A 23,486-nucleotide genomic window follows, 5' to 3' on the forward strand; every position below is an offset into this window, starting at 1 on the left:
TGTGGACCCTACAACCATATAGTTTTTTCCCTCTCTGTATTCTCATTTTTCACAACGAAACAAAAAGCGATGCCATACCAAAATGAATGTGAATGGACCTAACAAAGTGGGCATTTTGTAAAGCCTTTTTATTTATTTATTTTTAAATTATTATTATTTAGAAATAATTTTGTCTTGATAACTAAAGAAAACACGCATCTAAAAACAAGTTTTTTTTAAAAAATAAAACCGAGTAGACAATTATATTAAAAAAAAAGGTTTTTTTAGCACTTTTAAGGAAAGCTGTTTCAACTCACTTAACACGTAACAAAAACGTCTTTGCAGACGAACTTCTTAAAGCAGGGCAACACAGTTCATTACTGGAACATTTGAAGGAAAACGATGTGCAATAGTGCAATGTTAAATAAAGTTTGTTTATATAACCATGATTTTTTGTGTAAGGCATAACGATAGCTTCAAAAAATAAATCCGATATATTTCGTTTACTACAATTTAAATGCACTGTTTTCCCAGCCAAGACCAGCAAGCGGCTTAATTAAAGTATGGATTGTTCATTCAGTTATTTTATTATTTAGCTACACACAGTAATAAACAGTACCTTGAAGAAAATACAGGAAAAGTCATAAAATATAAATAAGTAACAACAACAAACTAAACTATTCTGTGGAACATTATGTTGTATTAGAAGAAACCATCCAGTTCGTGGGCAGATAGTGTATGCGTGGAAGTTTTGAGTTCAATGGTAAATTGCTTACAATTAATAGATGATGTTGGGCCAAATATCATGCCAGATCTACTTAAACACGACTTAATGATTGTTGTGTATGTATATTACCTTCCATACCGTTTTTTTTTTATTCTTTTAACCCCGTTTCCTGTAAATAATGACTAGTTTCGATTAAAATTAATGTTTGCGGGCAGGATGAATCTTTTTGGGTGAGGGCTAGAGGGTTTAAACAGCATTGGTATAAACCATGCACGTGTCTCTCTCTGAGTTGGAAGAATGCCTGACTAAGAGTTACTATGGTTTAGTTGTTTTTGAATTTCGAGCAAAGCTACATGAGGGCTATCTGCGCCAGCCGTCCCTAATTTAGCAGTGTAAACAGAGGGAAGGTAGCTAATCATCACCACCCACCACCAACTCTTGGGGTACTCTTTTACCAACGAATAGTGGGATTGACCGTCACATTATAACGTCTCCACGGTTGAAAGGGCGAGCATGTTTGATGCAATGAGTACTAAAACCCGTGATTCTCAGATTACGAGTCGAACGCCTTAACCCACCTGGCCATGCCGGGCAGAAAATTAGAGATCAGATATTGTGCTAAAACATTTAAACTCTTTCTTAGAATAAAATGTAAAGCTGGAATTCAATAAAAAATGGTTAATTAATTATAAATAATTATTCCACAATATATCGAACAAAGAAACATCAAGTATGAAGCAAAGAAAATGTTAATTAAATCAGCTACACAGATTTCAGTATTTATGGAAATGTGTGTCATCCTGTTGTACAGTAAAATACATTTTATGTTTTTTAAGCTTCTCTAGCCCTGAAACAGAGAAAACCTTGTCTCACTCTCTTTGTATATTTATACAGTAAAGTACAATGTCACACATAAATAAACACATAAATGTCACACCTGTAAATAAACCAGGTGCTAGCATGTTCCATTGTTTGCAAAGAAACGATAAAATAAAAAAAATATGAATAAACCAAATATGTTAACTTTCTGGATCTTTTAATGAGGATATAATAAAACGAAAAATTAAGCTTTGGTTCGTTGGAAGTTTAAAAGCTTATAACGCTAAAATTCGGGGTTCGATCTCCGTAATGGGCACAACGAACAAATAAACAAAATACTGAATATTTTAATGTTATTTCTGAACATTAAAGTTTTTATGCATGATCATTTTTTTAAAACTCACTCTTTTATTTTAAGACCTAGCTAATATTATTCCTTCTATCTTTGAAATAGTTGATGTTCCGGTACCGCCTCGGTCATGGATGACGTCACGTACAACTACCAGCAGAGACGATACACCAAAATGTGAGTTGTTATAGGAAAGCATGCTAGTCAGGACCACTGGTCAATAAAACGTTGAAATGTCACAACGTCGCGTTAGTTCCATGGGTCTAAAACAATAATTATTTAAAAATAAATATTGGTTACATTTCTTTCATTTAAAAATAATCCGTTGCACCTGAGTAAGTTGAGGTTGCATGAAATCGTTTTACTTTACTGACGAAATTCATAATTATTTGGGACTACAAACGTTGCTACAAACATGAAAATTAGTGCTGTCTTTCATAGTGTATGTACTGTAATTATCGTAGTGACTATTCTGGTGCTTGTAAGAGTTTTTGTTTTTGTTGTAGGCAACAACCTATCAATGCGATTACTTCCATAATTAATTTTGAGTTACTCGAGGCTCATATAAATTGGCTTATTGATGAAATTTGTAATTATTTGGATATGTTTAATACTCGTGGAAACATACACATCACGGGATAATTTTTTACACTCTAAAGCTTTCTTAAAAACAAAGATACAATCTATTCCCATTTCAGATACTTATAAGTTGAAATTATTACAGATAGTTTAGTTGTTGACCCAAACTTTGAAATATTCATGAAGTTTTAATAAATGCACGTAAACAGAATCTTTTTTTCCTTACGTTCCCAATACTACATCTTTTGATCAACTTATGTTTTAAAAATTAGAATTGAGACTTTCAGCCCTGTATAAATTTGAGAATATTAATATAAGTATTTAAATATCTTTCGGTGAAGGTTTAAGCTTAATAGAAAATTCACTGCAAAGAATTAATTGAATTTCCTTGTTTTCCTCCCTTTATTTTCTGAGTTTCCTGACTTGTTTTATGTCAGTCACTTCCGGTAGGGTTCACATATTGCATCTTGCTGGATGATGTTATGTTGCGTTTTTTTGCATCTAACAATATTCAGTGTAAAGAACTGATAATAAATTTGAACATATCACTTTGAAAAACACAAGGAACAGGGAAATTTCATTAAATTGTTCCAAACGGTGTCCTTCATTAAGGTGAATGACAAGTGATATAAAAATGCTCTTTTTAAAAGACCACATAACAGTGGTCATTTATTACACTGTTAATAAATTATCGTATCTAATTATAATATATATCTGGTGTATATCACCAGATCATACACAGATGATCATTCATGAACATAAATGCCATGAGTGATCGTTGGCATTTAAAATGGAAGAGAAACAGTGCCATCAAATTTATAACAAGAATAACAAAGATATTTGAAAAATAAGTCAGTAAGATTATTTGAAGAAAGTAGAATATAAGCTAGGAATAAGATAAGATCCGTTATCACGCCTGATTTTAGTTTTGGTGTCACATGTTGGGCATTATTCAAAGAAATTAAGTGTATTTTACCTGTGACTCCGATCAATGACCTTGCATCATTTCTGGTTTATAGTATGGTTAGGCGTTATAATATGTTATTATGTCAGTCGTTCATTTTATACTCCGAAATATAGCTTATAGTAGGTGGTTTATTTAGCAGTTTAAGCAAGGAATATGGTATAACGCACTAGCCTGTACTTTTATTGTCAAGATTACGTTTGGGTGGGATAGCACTTGTCAGTATACTATTAACGGTTTGAAAGCATTTCTCGTACAAAGAAGCTTCGATTCCTTCTAAAATAAATAAAAATGAAAGACAAAGATCCATGACAGTAATGCTGTAAATAAAAGATGAGAAAATTCAGTCTTCGTATGCTGTAAGAATTCCTACATTAGAGTTTTGCGGTGGTGTAAGATTTTACAAAAATAAAGTATGATTATTTATATATATATATCATAACAGGTTTATCATTTTTATCCACATATGTAATGTAAGATTGGTCAAACGTATGAGCAGAAAAAACTACAACGTTGAAAACTTAACGTAGAAAAAACAATAAAAACATATGTACCTTCATTGTAACAAGTCATGCGTTATTTATTTTTAGCATTTTTGCAGTGTTATTACAAGTAACGAATGAATTGACATTAAATGTGATATACCGTGTGACGTTTGCTGAAAAACTTACCTTAAAAGAAACACATATTTCACTTAGACGGACTAGGAACTTAAAATACCGTTTTTTTTCCTAATTCAGAAAAGAAACGTTTAAAGACAGATGTTTGGTAAACGTGTATTGTACAGATTAAGGATCATTAAACAGGTCTTTGATAGCTCTCCTACAGTTATGTCCAAAATTTTTCTTTTGTGAAATATTTTTTTAAGTAAAAGTTTTACAAGATAACATATGTCAAATGAAAATGAAGCGATATTTTTTAATCAATATAATCCTTTATAACAATTTAGAAGTTTACGCTTTAACTCTCCAGGCAAATATTAGCAAGAACTTATCGAAAGACATAAAAACTTTCTGTTGTTTTTTTTCAAGAAATTAGTCAACGGGTTTGTTTAAAAAGTTTAATATGTTTTTTGACACACGTATATATTAAACGAATTGAAAGGTGTTGTAAAATTAAGAATAATTAATTCGGTAAATCCTCAAGATTTATATTATTATTATTTCGACTAATACTATTATATTGTTTTTCCTGAAGTATGTTGCTTCTACAATACCTTTTGTCGTTTTTATGTTTGTTTTTCAGTTCCCTTCCTATTTAAGGAAATTAAATTGCATTGGACCTGAGTTTTTATTGTAAATTAATAATTTATTTTCAAGTGCAATCCAGTCTGCATTACTAATTTTTGCTTCGTCTCAAAGTGTTTACTGCTCATCAGAATTAACGTGTTTTTGTTTTACTTTGAGCATTTCGTACTGCTTGCGAACTCGATAGAACTAGTTTCATATATATTCCAATCACTTTTTTATACATACAAGAGTGATGACTCAACAATTTTTTTTATTAAAACAGGTACTTTCACAGTCATGTCTTACAATATTTTGTGTCCGAAATACGCTAATCAACAGATATACACCTACTGCCCGTCCTGGGCACTGGACTGGGAATACAGACGTAATATTATCATGGACGATATTCGACATTACTTTGCTGATGTCATCACTTTACAGGTGAGATAGAACACAAGTATTTATGATATAAATGTTTAAACCATCTTTTAACTCATGTCAGTGTTTATCCTTCGCGTCCCTAATGGAGAGTCTAAACTGTGGGTAAATCCGTATTTATTAGGATCCGAGTACTGTAAAATAAATCTTTATCATATATCATAAACTATAGCTCTTATAAGTGCTTCAGATGGTAATACTTTTAAATAGCGTTGATCCAATTCGGAAGTCAGTCCCCAACTGAGAGAACGGTCAGTCTTCGGACTAGCAACTTTAAAATCAGGGGTTCACTTCTCCTCGGTGGACACAGATCGCCTGATCTGGCTTTGTTATTAAAAAAACAAAAAAACTTTGTAAATCACACCACCTCTTACAAACTCTAGTAATGTGGTGCCACAAATAAAGTTGAATTTACTTGACCAAATTATAATTTTGTTTTTCTCAAGAAAACATTTGATTACACTAATATACACAGAAAAAAAATTGTTTTCATTTCCTGCAAAGATAACTATGAATGTTATTCACGAAATAGATCATACAAATAACTGTTTGTTAAAGAAGTAATAAAAAAGTATTTGAAATGTTAGATCAAAATGTTTTGTTTTTATCTTTTTTTTTTGGTAGTGGCTAGAATATAATTAAGCTAGGAAATGGTATAGACTAGTCTAACTTACCTTACGCTTAATTATAGACCCTTAAAAAAGTTGTAGAAACGCAGTCCTTTGGAAAAACGATGTGCCTGCCGCAGTTATTAAAATATATTGTCTTATACCTTAAAACTGCCATTAAGATACGACTGTTTTTTTAGACTAAACAATGGGCAACTCAAACGTTGGACCCGGCATGGCCAGGTGGTTAAGGCACTTGATTCGTAATGCGAGGGTCGCGGGTTCGAATCAACGTCGCACCAAACATGCTCGCGCTTCCAGCCGTGTGGGCGTTATAATGTGACTGTCAATCCCACTATTCATTGGTAAAAGAGTAGACCAAGAGTTGGCGGTGGGTGGTGATGACTAGTTACCTTCACTCCAGTCTTACACTGCAAAATTAGGGACGGCTAGCGCAGATAGCCCTTGAGTAGCTTTGCGCGAAATTCAGAAACAAGCAAACAAAAGTTCTAATTCGCTAGGACTAGTACCTGTCATGATCAGAGTATCTTTAATGAAGCTTTAAAGTTCCATAAGGCTCACAAAAATAAACTAGAATAATGTTGTTGTCGAGACTAATAACCTTGCATCTGAAATTTATTACTCGTGTCCTTCAACAAACAAAAGCTAAAAATTGTCTAGAACATATATATATGCATACAGGGAATGGAACAAGTAATATAACTGAAATTATTATTACATTGTACATCATGCCTTGAGACACATAGCAGGTTGAATTTTGTGAGTTCATAGATAAGGATGTAATAATAGTGTTTACTGTTTATTTCAATTGTGAATTGGCCATTGTTTTGAATGAGAAAGGTCAGTATTTATTTGTACTTAAGGAAAAGCATTTGAAGGCAATTTCTATTTCTCACTGAATCAAATGGAACCACTTAGTATTTCTTTCCTATTCACTTCTATAAAGTAAATTCTACTTTTCTAACACCATAAGGGCCCGGCATGGACAGGTGGTTAAGACACTCGCCTGGTAATCTGGGGGTCGCGAGTTCGAATCCCCATCACACGAAACATGCTCTCCATTTCAGCCTTGGGGGCGTTATAATGTTACGGTCAATCCCACTATTCGTTGGTAAAAGAGTAGCCCAAAAGTAGGCGGTGGGTGGTGATGACTATCTGCTTTATCTCTAGTCTGACATTGCAAAATTAAGGACGGCTACGGCAGATAGCCCTTGTGTAGCTTTGCGCGAAATTTAAAAAAAAACAACAACAAATAAACCATTACCGTAAGAGTTGATACATCCAAGAAAGGAATTCCCACTAGAGAAAAAAATTAAACTACTTTTTAAGCCATAGTATAGGAAAAAAAATGAACGAACAGGTATTCAGTCTTACCAGTCAGATATAAATTACGAACATAACCTTGTGAGTGTGTTTCAATACAAAAACTAATTGTTTATACTTATACAAAGGAAGTGGAAACTGAACAATTCTACGAGTTCTTCTTGCCAGAGCTAAGAAGAGATGGATATGAGGGAATTTTCTCACCCAAATCAAGAGCAAAAATCGTCTCTCAAAACGAAAGAAGACATGTGGATGGGTGTGCTATTTTCTTTCGTGTCAATAAGTGAGTAAAACAAGTCCACATGTAACTTGGACACTTATTAATTATTCGGTCTTTAAACCATTTAATTTCACTTAGAATAAATAAATCGCGACATTAATTGCAATGTTACTATATTTTACACGTAATAATTCAACAGTTAGTTTGTTATAACAGCATATTCCAAAGTACTGTGAGTATTCTGTTGATAAATGACACATGAGATTATTTAATAACAAATGTAATAAAGGTAATGGTTTTCACAGAAATGTTTGAACTAGCCATTAAAGTGTAGTTTATTTGTTATTACTTTTATATCCACAACAGTTTCAGTAATAAGCTGTTACATGGATTTTTCAGCAATGATACTCTAAAACTAATTTTGGATAAGCAAAACTACTTTATTGCATTTGCTTTAAAATGTTGAAAACATTTTATATGATTAAGAATTCATATTTTTACATTATGCTTTTAATTCGTAAGAATCAATAGTAAAGCAATATAAAAGAAATATTATTCTCATTTTATTAATTTCTCAAATTACTCGATAGTCATTGACTTATATATTTCTAGGTTCACGTTAATAAAAGAAAATTTAGTGGAATTCAACCAAGTTGCCTTGGCAACTGCAGAAGGTTCAGATGACATGCTGAACAGGGTTCAAACAAGGGATAATATTGGATTGGTTGCTTTACTCCAGCCAAGAGTTGGACCAATGTCGAATGGTTTGTTTTAAACATAATAATTTTTATCTAGAAATAATGAATATTATTTTCAACATTATTTAATAAGTTTTAGTACTCAAAGATTAAAATTAATTTCAATGGAAACAATTAATAATTTCTACTATTGTCAGTTCAATATTGTATTTGAGAAATTGGTTTGGAATTGTAAATTAAGTAACATACTATAGGTATAAATTTATTTACCCTGTTTGTCAAGATAAAAGATCATTATGGCAAACGACAATAAATAGTCATAGAGGAAAAAAAAAGATCTAATAACGACTGGGCATTCAGATCTAATCGAATATTTATATTACGTTTAACAAATTTTCAATATTTTAAGATGATTAATACTATACGTATTAATATATATATAGATTGTTGTAACGTTGTTATTTAGTTACGTGGCTTGTTTTGAATTATATGATGAAAACAGTTCAACGTCCACTTTAAGTAGCGATAACAAATTAGTTTTTCTTTCTTAACGTTTATACAAGCTTGAACACTTGTGATTTATAGACCATGCTAACTGTATACACTAGCGTAAAAATAAACTTACTTATGCAACTACAAGCTTGATAGATCAAGTAACTAAAAACACACGGACAAAAACACTCTCTGACTGATTTATTCTACTGACTAAATACAACCATGTCTTTTTTTGATGCTTCACTGAGCTTTGTTTTATAATTCCTTTCTCTAGTTCACAGAAAAGTATGACATCAAAAGTTTTAGAACTTCTTGGGACTACATTATTAAAAGTTTATATCTTAACGTCCTTAGTCCTCTTGTTAGCATCAAAATTACAAGATGAAAATATAGCTTATAATAATGTTCTCGAAACTAATACAAGAATTAAAGTCATATAGCTTTCTTTCTCAACAATATCTTAAAATGAATTATATATACAGTAATATAAAATCAGTTTTATTAAGTTAGAACTCACCGGTGATTAACAAATACATATATAAATTTCCTTCAAAAGATGTGTTTGTTTGTGAATTTCACGCAAAGCTGCACCAGGGCTACCTGCGCTAGCCATCCCTAATTTAACAGTAAAAGGTGGCTAGTCATCACCACCCACCGCCAACTCTTGGGCTGCTCTTTTATAAACGAATAGTAGGATTGACCGTAACATTATAATGCCCCCATGGCTGAAAGGACGAACATGTTTGGTGCGACGGGGACTCGAGCCTGCGCCCCTCAGATTACGAGTCGAACGCCTTAGCCCATCTGGCCATGCTGGGCCCCTTCAAAAGATAATAATCACCATTTATACATATGTTTGACTGCAAATGTTATTTAATATCATAAGCACCATCTAGTTGCTTGTCAGTATGCGACTAAAAATGAAATAAAACAACTACTTACCATAGAAATTATACAAACACAAAGTTTTATTTTGTTTCACTATACGTCACAGATAAAATATTTCTGCTACGATAAACCATCTCGTTCTGATCTCCTGAAGGGATAGCGGTAAGTCTACGAATTTACAATGCTAAAATTTTGGGTTCTATTCCCTGCGATAGACACATAAGACAACTAAATGTGGCTTTGCTCTAAAATAACCAAACCTTTTCTTTCTACTACAACTATACAGCAGTTAAAAGGAAGCAAGATATATGATGAGGAAACACTTACGTTTCCACATAACACAGAATGTATACCGAAAAAAGTGGCCTCTAGTGGTACAGCGGTATGTCTGCGGACATACAACACTATAAACCGGATTTCGATACCCATGTTGAGCAGAGCACAGATGATCCATTGTATAGCTTTGTACTTAATTTCAAACAAACTGATAAAATAAAAGTGTTCCGCCTTTTTATAATATCCAACAAATTAATGTTGAAATAAGCCATGTGGTCAAACAGTGATCTTAATGTATAATTTTGCAAAATAATCATTTTGTCACTCTTAATTAATTAAAGTTAATGCGTTACAGTTTATTCCTTTTTAAATATATTTTGTTTGAATTCTGCAGTTTAAACACCGTATCATACTGTATCAAACTGGCAAAGAGTATTTAGGTGTGTACAATCCCAGACTTTAGAAATGTATTTATTTGTCCTAATGTTAATAAAAATTCAAAGAATTTATCCTGCAAATGACACAATTTTATAACAAGGTGTTTGCTTGGATAGTACAGTTTAGATGGTGCCTGCTCGTTCACAGAAAAGAAGCCGTTTTGGTTGTGGCTGTGCTAAAGATGGTTTTGATGTTGACCTTCAAGTCGATATACATCTTGTGGAATGAACGCTTATTTACTCGCCAAAAGCGGTTTACTTTATTTACACACTTACGACACCCTCCCCCGACAACGCCCCTGTATTTTTAACCTTTTTGTCACTTTTGAATACATTTCTGTTCCTCTTTCGTAATTTTCAAAAGCCTGGCATGACCTAGTGTTTAGGGGGCGTTCGACTCGCAATCTGCGGTTCGTGGGTTCGAATCCATTCACCTAATATGCTCGTCCTTTCAGCCGTTGGGAGTTATAAAGTTACGGTTAATCCCACTTTTAGTTGATAAAACGTAGTCTAAGAGTTGATCTATCACTTCTAAATTTGGGACGAATAGCGCATTATATATAGCCCTTGATGTAGCTTTCCACTTAATTCAACACACAAATAACTACGTTGCAATAAATGAAGTAAACTTTATTTAATTTCAGATATTTCTACGTCATCACACTTTCACCAGCCACTTTTGGTTTGTACTACTCACATGCACTGGGATCCAGAGTATTCTGATGTCAAACTCATCCAGACTATGATGCTAATGCACGAACTCAGACAAATCGCGCAAGATTCTGCACAGAACAACTGCACAGGACATGGGTCTGATTCCAACACAATTCCGTTGTTGCTCTGTGGAGATTTTAATTCTATTCCGTCTTCTGGTAAGTTATACCTTATGTTTGGCTGATATCGATAAATTCATGCTGATGTTTAGTTTCATTAAACCGTATTGATTTTTCTTCTGTATAAAGAACAGATCTTTCATCCAAATACGAAAGGAATCTTGAATATACATATATATATTATTGTATCTGTATTTTTATAAGGTATGGTAGCATAATATAAATATATTTTTTGCTTTTCACACCAATAGGAGTGGTAGAGCTTCTAACAACAGGAAAGGTTTCGGCCGACCACAGTGACTTCAAGGGTTTTGGATACAAGGACTGTTTGCAGAAATTAAGTTCTTCTGCAACACTTAACGAATATTCTCATCCTTTTCAACTCACTCGAGCCTACAAGGATGGTGATATACCCTACACGAATTTAACGTAATGACGTTCACTCTCTTTTATTTGTTTGTGTTTAAATTTTTTCAATATATATATATATATATATATCTTTGTGTACACTTTTTTAGGCTATTGTGTAGATAATTTCAAAGATTTGCCGCCAATCGTGAATTTATAAGAAATGATTTTGGTGTCTAATAACAAAAATAAACAAAAAAGTGGATCGACACTCAAGAACTTCTTGTTTAGGTTTAGGTTTTTTTGCATATTTATTTAATGACATTGGAATATCATTGTTTCTGAAAATGTCTTCGGCAAATCTGGAAAGCAAAGTAAACGTAGCGTATGCTTCCTGTTTTATCCTTATTAATAAAGTTAGTTGTATATATACGAATGAAAAAACAGACTAAAGGGATTGCAATGATGCAATATTGATCTGTTTGTTATTCATACAGTTTGCTCTTTTTCTGTAATAAAAGCTAAAGAGTATGACAGTCGATTTTTATTTTATTACACTTGTTTATCATTCTACTTTCACTGCATCTGTTTATTAGTGAACTTGGAGAACAGAGTCTTTAGTGTAGAATAATATTTCAGAATTCATGTTGGTTTAAAAAGATTTTGCTGGTTTGAAAGTTTGGTGGAACAAAACATAAACACTTGAATATCCTATGTAAATTGGCAAATACACATTTTGGAAAAAGATTTTATAATTTACATGCAACGAAAGAAATAATAACAGCTATTAAGCATTCTTAAAAAGTTTTCAATAACCAAGTTTTTTAACCTTCACAAATATATATTTTCGAATTTGTTGTCCAGCGTGCATTAAAAGTGGAAAAGTTGTTTTTAATTACGTTTGTTTTCCCTTGCAGAAATGACTTTAAAGGAGTAATTGACTACATCTTTTATCCTGATACACACATGCGTGTTGTCGGATTACTGGGACCACTTGATGAACATTGGATGAGTAATAACAATATAGATGGCTGTCCACATCCTGTCATACCATCCGATCATTTACCGCTACTTGTAGAACTCGAAATGATATGTATGCCTCAGAAGTTTGGAAAAGAAGAACAAACACGCCACCAACCTAAATCGAAATAAAACAATCCTATAATAGATTTAACAGTCTTCCCTATTGCGTAAATTTCATTTTAAAGTCATAATTAGCCACTTTCTGCATATTATGAACCGTTAGGCATCAAATATTAAAATACTGTATTATCTAGATATACATTTCTTCTGATATAATCACTATGTATTGAATTATATACGTACTTACATAATCTTGCAACAGTTGTGATTCAAAGTTTTATATTTTAATAAGTTAATTTCACTTAATTAACTTCAAGTGCTTGAAACTACTACCAAGGTATGTATATAGATATATATATATATAGAATAAGAGAAATAATAGAAAACCAAATTTATCTGTTTTAGATAATTAAATTGTAGCATACATTATTGCCTGGACCAAAACTATGTTGATAAAATTTCGTATATTTTTCAATAAAATTTTACTTTCGTAGACTTTCGCTAAGAATTTACAATACTCGTTATAGCTAACTTCTGCACAACCTGAGAGAAACACGTTGTTTCATAGGGTTAGTCCTCCAGTGGTCAAAGATTTACGGATTTACAACGCTAACATCTAGGGTTCAATTCTCTTGATTGAAATAGCGCAAACAACCTATTGTGTAACTTTGCCCGAAAACAAATGATGAAGATTAACTCCGCTCACAAAACACACAGAAAACACTTCCAGTGTCTGAATGGTATGTCTGAAGGTTAATAACGCTAAAAGCTGAGTTTTGATACCCGTGAGGAGAAGATCTCAGATGAGTAGTTCTGTGTTTTACAAAAGAACAAAAAGAAACATTTGTTCATAATTAAAAACAAAGCTGTACAATGGACTATCTGTGCTGTACCAACCACGAGTATCTAAGTTCAGTGTCTAGCGTTGGAAGTCCGCAGACATATCGCTGTGTCACTGTGGGGCTACGATAAAACAATGAAACACACAAAGCATAGCACATCATATTGCATGGCGTCTAAAACTTAAGACTTGTTTCCAGTGTTGGCACTGCTCGTGTTACAGTCATCATTGAACTTCCTCAGTATTAAAAAGTACCTTCGATCAGAACATGAGAAAAATATATTAAAGCATATGAGTGAAACTCATCATAACTTTCAATAGGATATTTGTTGACCGGTTACTGACTTGTGATAAACAAGGAATTGGAATAAAACGTTGATTCTATTGGGAATGACGTAAAATTGGTTTTTACTTATGTTATAAATTGCATACAAATAGACTTTATTTTTTTCTTATTTGGGTTAGACTGGTATTAGGTTTTGGGTGGTGATAGGTCTTGGGTTAGGCGGAAATAACTGTGCAGTGTTGGGTGTTAATGGGAAAGATTATTATATTTATTGAGTAATTATTAATTGCTGTTTATTTAGAACATTAGGGTTTATTATCGCTAGTGCTAGGCCACATACAAAGAAAACATATACACATATAATTTAAGAACAACAAGGGACATGTTGGTCCATCTTGGTCATCCAATCCACTAAACTAAACGTTAAAATAAATAAATAACAACACTCAAAGCCAACCCTCATCATTCAAATATTTGTAAAGTTTTCTCTTGAACTCCTTTAAATTAACTGTAACTTTCACAACCAGATGCAACCCATTCTTAAAGGCCACCGCCATTTTAGAAAAATAAAGCTATTGTAGTTAAAAATGATCCCTACCTTGTTAAATTTTTAATTTGTGTACTCTTGTCTTATGATCGTCATCATTAAGTATTATGCAATACTATCATTTCTCTTTACAGTCTTAAACTCCTGAATCAGATCTTTTCTAAATCTTTTTGAAGAGAAAACCACTTAAGAGATCTTAAGTTCTCATCTTATGACAACCTTTTAGTCTCCTTGCTTGTAGCAATGAATAAACTTCTTTCTCAATCAAAAAGGAAGTGAAGTTCATATAACATAAAACTGTGAACTTACATTGTTATTGAAATAACTACAAATGCTGTTTTTTACACGTTCATATCAAACGATGAAATTATTTTCTTTACTCATATCAATGAATTTCTCCAGCTCCAGTGTTAAAAACACTACAATGGCACATCTCAGATGTATGCGCAAAATTTGATTACTTACTGAGATCATTCGTCTCAGGAAAAACATCGAAGTGGTTTGGTTTAAATTTCGCGCAAAACTACTCGAGGGCTATCTGCGCTAGCCGTCCCTAAATTTGCAGTGTAAGACTAGAGGAAAGGCAGCTACTCATCACTACCCACCGCCAACTATTGGGCTACTCCTTTAACAACAAATAGTGGGATTGACTGTCACATTAAAACGCCCCCACTGTTGAAAGGGCGAGCATGTTTGGTGTTACTGGGACTCGAACCTGCGAATTAGCAGTCGAGTTTCTTAACCATTTGGCCATGCTGGTTCACACATCGAAGTGTGTATTCTTCACTGATATTCTTTCACAAGTGTTTTTTGTTTTATGTCTTCACAAAAAAAAAGGTTAATATATTTTTAACCTGATTTGGTAGCAATCAATCTGTAGATATTAAAATTATAATATTTATATTTTTCACTTTTTATATTATGATTAAATTCCGTTATTCTGACTGAGTATATATTATCTTATAACTTTTCATTAAATCGCTTTCGGTGAAAAAAATTAGTTTAAGCATTTCGAGAATGTGCAGGGTTAGCGCAATGCCCGTACCCTCTTTTTTCTTCTTCTGCATAACATTTGCTTCACCGTTTTCTTTAGCCCGGCATGGCCAGATGGTTATGGTACTCGACTCGTAATCCGAGGGTCCCAGGTAGGAGTCCCAGTAACACCAAACATGCTCGCCCTTTCATGCTTTATTTAAGATTTTGTTGAAGGTCCTCGTCACTCTGGCTATTCTAAACAGATGATCTATTTAATCAGCTCGGCATGACCAGGTGGTTAAAGTACTCGACTCTTAATCTAGTAACACCATACATACTCGCCCTTTCAACCGTGGTGGCGTTATAATGTGGCTGCAAATCCCACTATTCGTTGGTAAAGGAGTAGCCCAAGAGTTTTCGGTGGATGGTGATAACTAGCTGCCATATCTCTAGTCTTACACTGCTAAATTAGGAACGGCTAGCGCAGATAGCCCTTGTGTAACTTTGCGCGAAATTTAAAATCAAACAAATAATTTTCTTCATAGGTTTCGACATATTGATCTTCACATTGATGGGTTTTATTATAAATTTGATCGTTGATACCGGTCATGATTTGAAAAAAGTATCGGGTGGGTTGAGAGCCTGCTATTGGTTTATCCGACACTGGTATACACACATATTCCTTGAAACAAAGTAAGAATAAAAAAAGACACTGTTATGCACACATTTTTGTTATTCTAAAGCATATGTTTAATTGGAATGACTCATTTCAAACTAAATTTTTGCCACTTTTTGAAGTGATTATTTCACAATTAAGGTTGTACTATACAAATAAAACCTGCTTAGTCGTGCTTTCGAATGATATGTTACAAAGTATAGTAAATTATAACCCTTTTTTGTAACTTGTAGAGTTTTTAATGTAGCTTTAGCACATGTCTCTGCATTTGTATTTTTTATGTATTTGGATATGATTTTGTAGAAAAAAGATAATAAAGCATGTTTTTCACAACTTCCCTTCTAATAGCATTCAATTTTTTAATAATACAAATCAAATTAAGTTCAATAAGTAATATTCCGCTTATCTACTGACGTAAAAATAATACTGAATTAATCATGTCACGTTTAACTATTGGCTTAGAGGAAATTTGTTGCTAAGCACAAAGGTACATAATTGGCTATCTGTGCTCTGTCTCCGCGGGTTAATATTATTTTGTGTAACCACATAAATTATGAAGCTCTTAGTTGAAGAAATAACACGCTTCCTGTTATTGATTGGGTTGAAATGTGCATTACTTTTACAAAAGACGCCGCATGGCCAGGTGGATTAAGGCGTTCGACTCGTAATCTGAGGGTCGCGGGTTCGAATCCCGGTCGCTCCAAACATGCTCGCCCTTTCAACCGTAAGGGCCTTATAATGTGACGGTCAATTCCACTATTCTTTGGTAAAAGAGTAGCCTAAGAGTTGGCGGTGGGTGGTGATGACTAGCTACCTTCCCTCTAGTCTTACACTGCTAAATTAGGGACAACTAGCACAGATAGTCCTCGAGTAGCTTTGTGCGAAATTTCAAAACAAACTTAATAGAAATAGCTCGGTCTTATTACAGAAAGAAAGGGAAAGAATATCATTACTTATAAAATTCTGTAACGTCAGGCTGTTCAGGAACCCATACTACTGTTGGTCATTCCAATAAAAAAAAAGGCATGAAAAAGCTTAAGGTACCACACGACCAGCCCTGTGAAAAAGTTTACTTTGCAGTTATCTTTCTCATGAGGAAGTGCAATGATGCCTTAGAGAAATGACGCAGATGGCTCTCGTGTAACTTTGCGGGAAATTAAAAAACAAACAAACAAACTAAAGTGACAAAATGCGAGAGAAACTAGAAAAGAACTAATAATAAGACAGTGAGAAAAACTGAAACTCAAAATTTGAAAAATGTCAAATTAAAAGATAATAAAAAGAAGGGAAGAAAAATTAAAACTAACTAACGCAGAAAAGAAAAATAATATTGACTGAAATGGAATATAGTCGGCAAAATTTGTAATGTCAGAACAGTAGAAAGACATTGTATTATATTTAAGTATATTAATGTTTATTGTTTTCAATATAGCAGCAGATACTTTGTTATTGCTACAGTTAAATTTGAGATTTTAGGCTTAGATACAGTTGCACGAGGCACCTTCTAGCGGACAGCACATAGAAAAGGCCAGGTCGATAACAGTCCCTCCTTCCTTTAAGAAAACGTTTGAAATGTATAAGATTTCATGAGCACTTAATCTCCATTTTACAAATAGGCGTGATCAAAATAAAAATCATTTTTGATACAACTACCTAACTGAGGAATCCACTAATGGATTTATTACACTGAGAATTCGTTTGGTACTACCCATCACAGCTGTTAGTGGATTATGTAGCTATTCAAAACTTGCATTAATTAAAATTTAACAGATACACAAAATCATTTAATTGGTCTTTCTATCATATCGATTGCACATTTTATCACTGAATTACTAGATTTGATAAATTTTCTTGGATACATCTTCATTAGGAGCTCCAAAAGTTAATTTTAAGTAAATATTGAATGTTTTGTTGTTTTTATCATTTTGTAAGTGTTGCACTCAGTATTCCAAACGTTGAATTGCTGATGGAAATTTATTTTAATTGTTAAAGTAAAATAAATTCGTATGTATTTTCATGTAATGATAAACGTACATACCATATAAAATAGTAAAACATATTTTTAGCGTTACATCATTTATTTGGCCTTGGCATATGTGTACCCAACATAATATTTTCATATTTTGCACATAATAACTAAAAGACATCTTAAGCACTAAACTATGGGTGCAACACGGTTATTTATTGCCCATGCGAACTGAAGTCTATATAATCGAAACAGTTTCTGTAACCTAACTTCTGGTTACAAAATTTACTTATAGCGACAAATACTCTATTGCCATTTTAGCAATAATTGTTATAACGCAAAAAGATAAAGTGTAGTTATTAAAACTGAACGTTTTACCCCCATTTCATCATTGTAATGTTGTCAATTTTCCATTCGTTTGAAATATATTTGCAACATCGAACAACTAGAGAAAAAAACACACTACTTGTGAAAAACATGTGTCTGAATTCTGGATTGGTTTGTTTTTTAATTTCGTGCAAAGCTACGAGAAGGCTATCTGTGCTAATCGTCCCTAATTTAGCAGTGTAAGACGAGATGGAAGGCAGCTAGTCATCACCACCCACCGCCAACTTTTGGGTTACTCTTTTATCAACGAATAGTGGAATTTACTGTCACTTTATAACGCCCTCACGGCTGAAAGAGCGAGCATGTTTAGTGTGATGGGATTCGAACCCGCGACCCTCGCATTACAAGTCGAGTGCCTTAACCATCTGTCCATGCAGGGCCCCAAACTCTGGAAGCCAATCCATTAGATATTGAGTGATCAAAATTCTTGCAGATATTAATTAGCCTTCCAGAATGAGGTCCGGCATGGCCAAACGTGTTAAGGCGTTCGACTCGTAATCTGAGGGTCGCGGGTTCGCATCCCCGTCGCGCCAAACATGCTCATCCTTTCAGCCATGGGGGCATTATAATGTTACGGTCAATCCCACTATTCATTGGTAAAAGAGTAGCCCAAGAGTTGGCGGTGGGTGGTGATGACTAGATGCCTTCCCTCTAGTCTTACACTGCTAAATTAGGGACGGCTAGCACAGATAGCCCTCGAGTAGCTTTGTGCGAAATTCAAAAAACAAACAAAACAAACAAACTTTCCAGAATGTGCATCTTATCCGACAAAAACTTTCTCCCACGTGTCAGTTTCCGATTATTTATTTATTGCGAGAAACAAAATTATCATGCACAATACTACAGTGTATGAATACAGTAAAAATGCCATCAATACTTATGCACTAAATAAACGAATCGTGACATCCGAATCAGTGCTTAACATAAACTATTTTAACCTGCCATAAGACAAATTGCGCAGTTAAGAAACCCATTTATGCAATGATAAAATTTAATCACTGCGCTGTGCCCAAATAAAAAAAATGTCAGATTTACTCAGTACACATAGGACATTTTATATCAATTGTTACTAAGAACTCAGAAAAGTAGTCCACATTACTTTTAATAAAAAAAAAACGAAAAAAGAAGTTCAGTGGTTTCACTGTCTTTTAGCAATGCTCTGAATCGCGTGCTAATTTAATAACTTTGACGCCATTAATTTCTGCAGCTGCTTTAGTTTGCTTGGAATTATACACGTATGCGTTCTATCACACACCTTTCATCTCCCTTTCACACCACCGTCTGGAACATAACTGTGTACGTGAAGCAGTTCTCCTGAGAATAGCAACTGGCAACTAATATGCATTCAAAGTACACGTGCTTAATTGAAAAGCATGTTTAAAACTGTGGCTACTTTCAACCGTACTCTTCTTGGCATGGTGATGTATTAAACCTTAAATCTTCAAATTGCAAAGGCATTTGTTTTGACTACATATTCCAGAAAAATGCAAATGTTTTCGTACTACTAAATTTGACTTTTATATCTCATTAATAGCAATACTCTTGGAGGTACACACGTAAAGTTATAAACAGAATGAGACTGAAACATTTCTGATTGACAGCTGATCTTCCTACATTACTCTAGACTTGACATGGCTCGGTAGAAAGGGCTTTCAACTCGCAATATGAGAGTCGTGGGTTAAAATTCCATTACCAAACGTGCTCGCCCTTTTATTCGTGGAGGCGTTGCAACGTGACGGTACATCCCATTATTTGACTAAAGTAGCCCAAGGGTTGGTGGTGGGTGGGGTACTTATCTCTCGTCTGTCACTTCTAAATAAAGGAGGACTAGCACAGATAGGTTTTGAGTAACTTTGCACGAAATGGAACCAACAAAACCTACTCTATTTATAAGGAAAGTACAGAGTCATATTCTCATCAGTTTACATAGGTTTTATACATATAATTGATCTAGCTTTTCTTTGAATAAATTACAGATTATTCCTTATCAGCAATTAATAGTTTTCTTTGGGATATTTACTCTATGCTACTATATTTTGTTATTTTATAGGTTAAAGGTATAAAAGCATTCCCCAAAATTACGATATTTACCATGTGTATGCTTTCTTCATCATGACTGATGAATATCCCTGTTAACATCTAAGACTAACAGTACCACCTTAGTTATGCTAACGTGAGAGGGTTATCTACCCCTTTGTTCCTTTGTTAAGACCATAACCCCAGCGTCTGGTTAGCTATCTTGATCTTCTCAGCCCTATTGCATTTTTTTTAATTATCACACTTAACACGCTGTTTACCATTATATTACTCACTTACTTTCTACCTTTTCATTTGTCATTTCTGTATCACGTGATAGACGTTTATCCACCAAAGATATAAAGCTTCAACTTATCCCAACTTATTAAATTTATAGGACTTTCAGTGACCCAATGGTATGTTTGCAGACTGCCAACCGGGTTTCGATGCCAGTTTTTTTTGGTTTTTTTTTGTACAGCAGAATTTTGTTTTTCTACACTATTGGAATTAAGAAATGACTAGCAGATTTGTTAGAATACAGACATTGAGGGTGTCTTTATTTGGAAACTGAAACAGTTAAAGTATGATATATTAACCTGCACAGAAATTTCTCATGCTTTATTTAATCAGCTCGGTATGGCCAGGTGGTTAAAGTACTCGACTCCTAATCCAGTAACACCATACATACTCGCCCTTTCAACCGTGGTGGCGTTATAATGTTACGGTCAATCTCACTATTCGTTAGTAAAGGAGTAGCCCATGAGTTTGCGGTGGGTGGTGATGACTAGCTGTCTTCTCTCTAGTCTTACACTGCTAAATTAGGGACGACTAGCGCAGATAGCCGGCGTGTAGCTCTGAGCGAAATTCAAACCAAAAACAAAACCATTTAATTAAAATCGTAGGTTAAATTTGTATCTTCTTTCATACTCAGTACGTAATTTTTAGAATAAATGTACAGAGTTAAGACTATCCCGAAGAGCACTAAACACTAGGCCTTAACGTTAAGTACTCAGGCTCGCTGTTAGAAGACGCCATGTATTTTTCGGATACTGTCGTTCAAAATACATCATTGATGACAAGTAGAATTTTCTGATACAGCAACACGACAGGTGGAATGTTCTGAAACCAGTTTAATACATCAACATGACAAGTATAATTTTGTGAAACTAGTCTAATACAGCAATATGCAGAATCTGAGAATAGATTAAACATTACGATTCTATTTTCATCAAAACGCAAACTTTTAATGATAAAATAAACTAGGATAAAGGTCAGCAGAAAGAAGTAAGAGGTCCTTATTGGCAGTAATTTAATTAAGCATTTGTGGTTTTTCAGGATAAAAACTTCCTCGTAAGATTCCATAAAAACTATAAATAATCTGAAAATTGACAGAGAATGTGTTGAGGAGTTGACCTAGTTTGAAATAAAGAAAGAAACTGGGCAAAATGTAAAACACAAAGAAAGCAATCTCATTACAACACTTAACTCGAACAAAACTGACGTAGCACGAAACACAGAACGTTTACAAAATTGTTAACTCTCGAAACTCTTTCTTAAAGATTTGCTTTGTTTAAAACATCGCTTATTAAACTTATAACTTAAACTTTACTTGCTTAATAGAAATAGGCCCGGCATGGCCAAGCGTGTTAAGGCGTGCGACTCGTAATCTGAGGGTTGCGGGTTTGCATCCCCGTCGCGCCAAACATGCTCGCCCTTTCAGCCGTGGGGGCGTTATATAGTGACGGTCAATCCCACTATTCGTTGGTAAAAGAGTAGCCTAAGAGTTGGTGGTGAGTGGTGATGACTAGCTACCTTCCCTCTAGTCTTACACTGCTAAATTAGGGAGAACTAGCACAGATAGCCCTCGAGTAGCTTTGTGCGAAATTTCAAAACAAACTTAATAGAAATAGCTCGGTCTTATTACACAAAGAAAGGGAAAGAATATCATTACTTATAAAATTCTGTAACGTCAGACTGTTCAGGAACCCATACTAGTGTTGGTCATTCCAATAAAAAAAAAAGGCATGAAAAAGCTTAAGGTACCACACGATCAGCCCTGTGAAAAAAGTTTACTTTGCAGTAATCTTTCTCATGAGGAAGTGCAATGATGCCTTAGAGAAATGACCCAGAACAACAGATAACTAGAGCAAAGACAGCTTAGCCACACTTCACGACCATTATTTTCATAGACCTTTTCGCTCTATCGCAATGGGCACGCATGAAGTAACCTGTTTCTGTGAATCAATAAATGAAAAGAAATGACTGTCGTGAGTTTTGTATCTGTTAAGGAGGATTGAATCATGACAATTGAAACATTTCTATTATTTAACCACAGTATTTAGTTAAATGTAAAAGATTTCCAGACAGCTTGAAACAACAGGATCTCACCAACCCTAATCTTATAATATTACAAATTGTCTAATCACTCACAACTTTTAGTCTGTTGTTTTGTTTCTTGAATACATGTAAACTTACTCTATTTGTTTTCAAGTGCAAATATACACAACTATCCATCCGTGTTCTGTCCACTGCAGGTATTAAATTCTTATTTTTAACATTAAAAACCATCATACTTACTGTTGAGCCACTGAGGAAGAAGAAGCAAAGTTACTATATATATAGTAAACACTAAAATTACCTTAGTACTTATACAGTTATGAAGTGATAGATACCATGCCTTTTCAAATAGGGGACTTACTCGCTTCATCTGTGTCAACCATTTTTGATGAAGATATATTTTGTTGGTACTGATGATATCTCAATAAACTTTATTTCTGTTTCAAACTTTAATTTTTTAAACTTTATTTCCGTATCAGAAAACACAAGAAAGTACTGATACCATTTTGTAATTTAAAGACGATATTTAGCTTTACCATGCTGCAGGTTATTACATTCTCACTACAAATGGATTTATAACGAAATTCTTGCAATACAGATTGGACCAGTGCAAGTACCATAAGATATTAATCCGTCATAGTATACCCAGAGGTGTCCGCATTATATCAGTAAAAATTCTACTACCAAGAAAATAATGACCCCAAACACTCATCTACTCCATGCATACATACTTAGCTGAAAAGGAAACCACTGGAATCATTCAAAATATGTAATAGTCCCCACAAAGCCCCGATCTCAACTCAGTTGATCAGATCTGGGACTTGATAGATTAAAAACATTAATAAGTCAAAAGTTAATTCTAAAGAGAGTGCTAGAGTGTGCTATAGACATTTGGAATATAATCCCAAAATACACTTTTTTTAAATATGTTGCAACAATGCCCTAAAGAGTGTCTGCAATTATTAAAACAAAAGGAGGATACACAAAATATTAACTGTTTACTAAATTCAAGCACTTCTATTGAGTTTCTGTTGTATTAAATATGAAGATTAATAAAATGTTGATGTTTCACCTGTGACTCACTTTCCATTGTTCTTTGAAAACAGCCTGAAATCCAGTGTTTGATTTTGTCCTAACACTA

At 33.8% G+C, this 23,486-nt stretch overlaps 1 protein-coding gene across 1 annotated transcript in view; it reads left to right on the forward strand.

Moving 5' to 3' along the window:
• The window catches only part of LOC143246282 (uncharacterized), a 58,357-nt gene extending 42,385 nt beyond the window's left edge, over nt 1–15,972 (forward strand). The window contains exons 2-8 of the mRNA XM_076492742.1: nt 1,980–2,051; nt 4,930–5,087; nt 7,165–7,319; nt 7,869–8,020; nt 10,695–10,922; nt 11,135–11,312; nt 12,149–15,972. Of these exons, the coding sequence (XP_076348857.1) occupies nt 1,980–2,051; nt 4,930–5,087; nt 7,165–7,319; nt 7,869–8,020; nt 10,695–10,922; nt 11,135–11,312; nt 12,149–12,383 (1,178 nt within the window). The 3' untranslated portion in view covers nt 12,384–15,972. The remainder of the gene's footprint in view (nt 1–1,979; nt 2,052–4,929; nt 5,088–7,164; nt 7,320–7,868; nt 8,021–10,694; nt 10,923–11,134; nt 11,313–12,148) is intronic.
• The last annotated feature ends 7,514 nt before the right edge of the window (nt 15,973–23,486 follow it).

The sequence above is a fragment of the Tachypleus tridentatus genome, chromosome 3, assembly GCF_004210375.1.
Source record: "Tachypleus tridentatus isolate NWPU-2018 chromosome 3, ASM421037v1, whole genome shotgun sequence".
Classification (NCBI taxonomy): domain Eukaryota; kingdom Metazoa; phylum Arthropoda; class Merostomata; order Xiphosura; family Limulidae; genus Tachypleus; species Tachypleus tridentatus.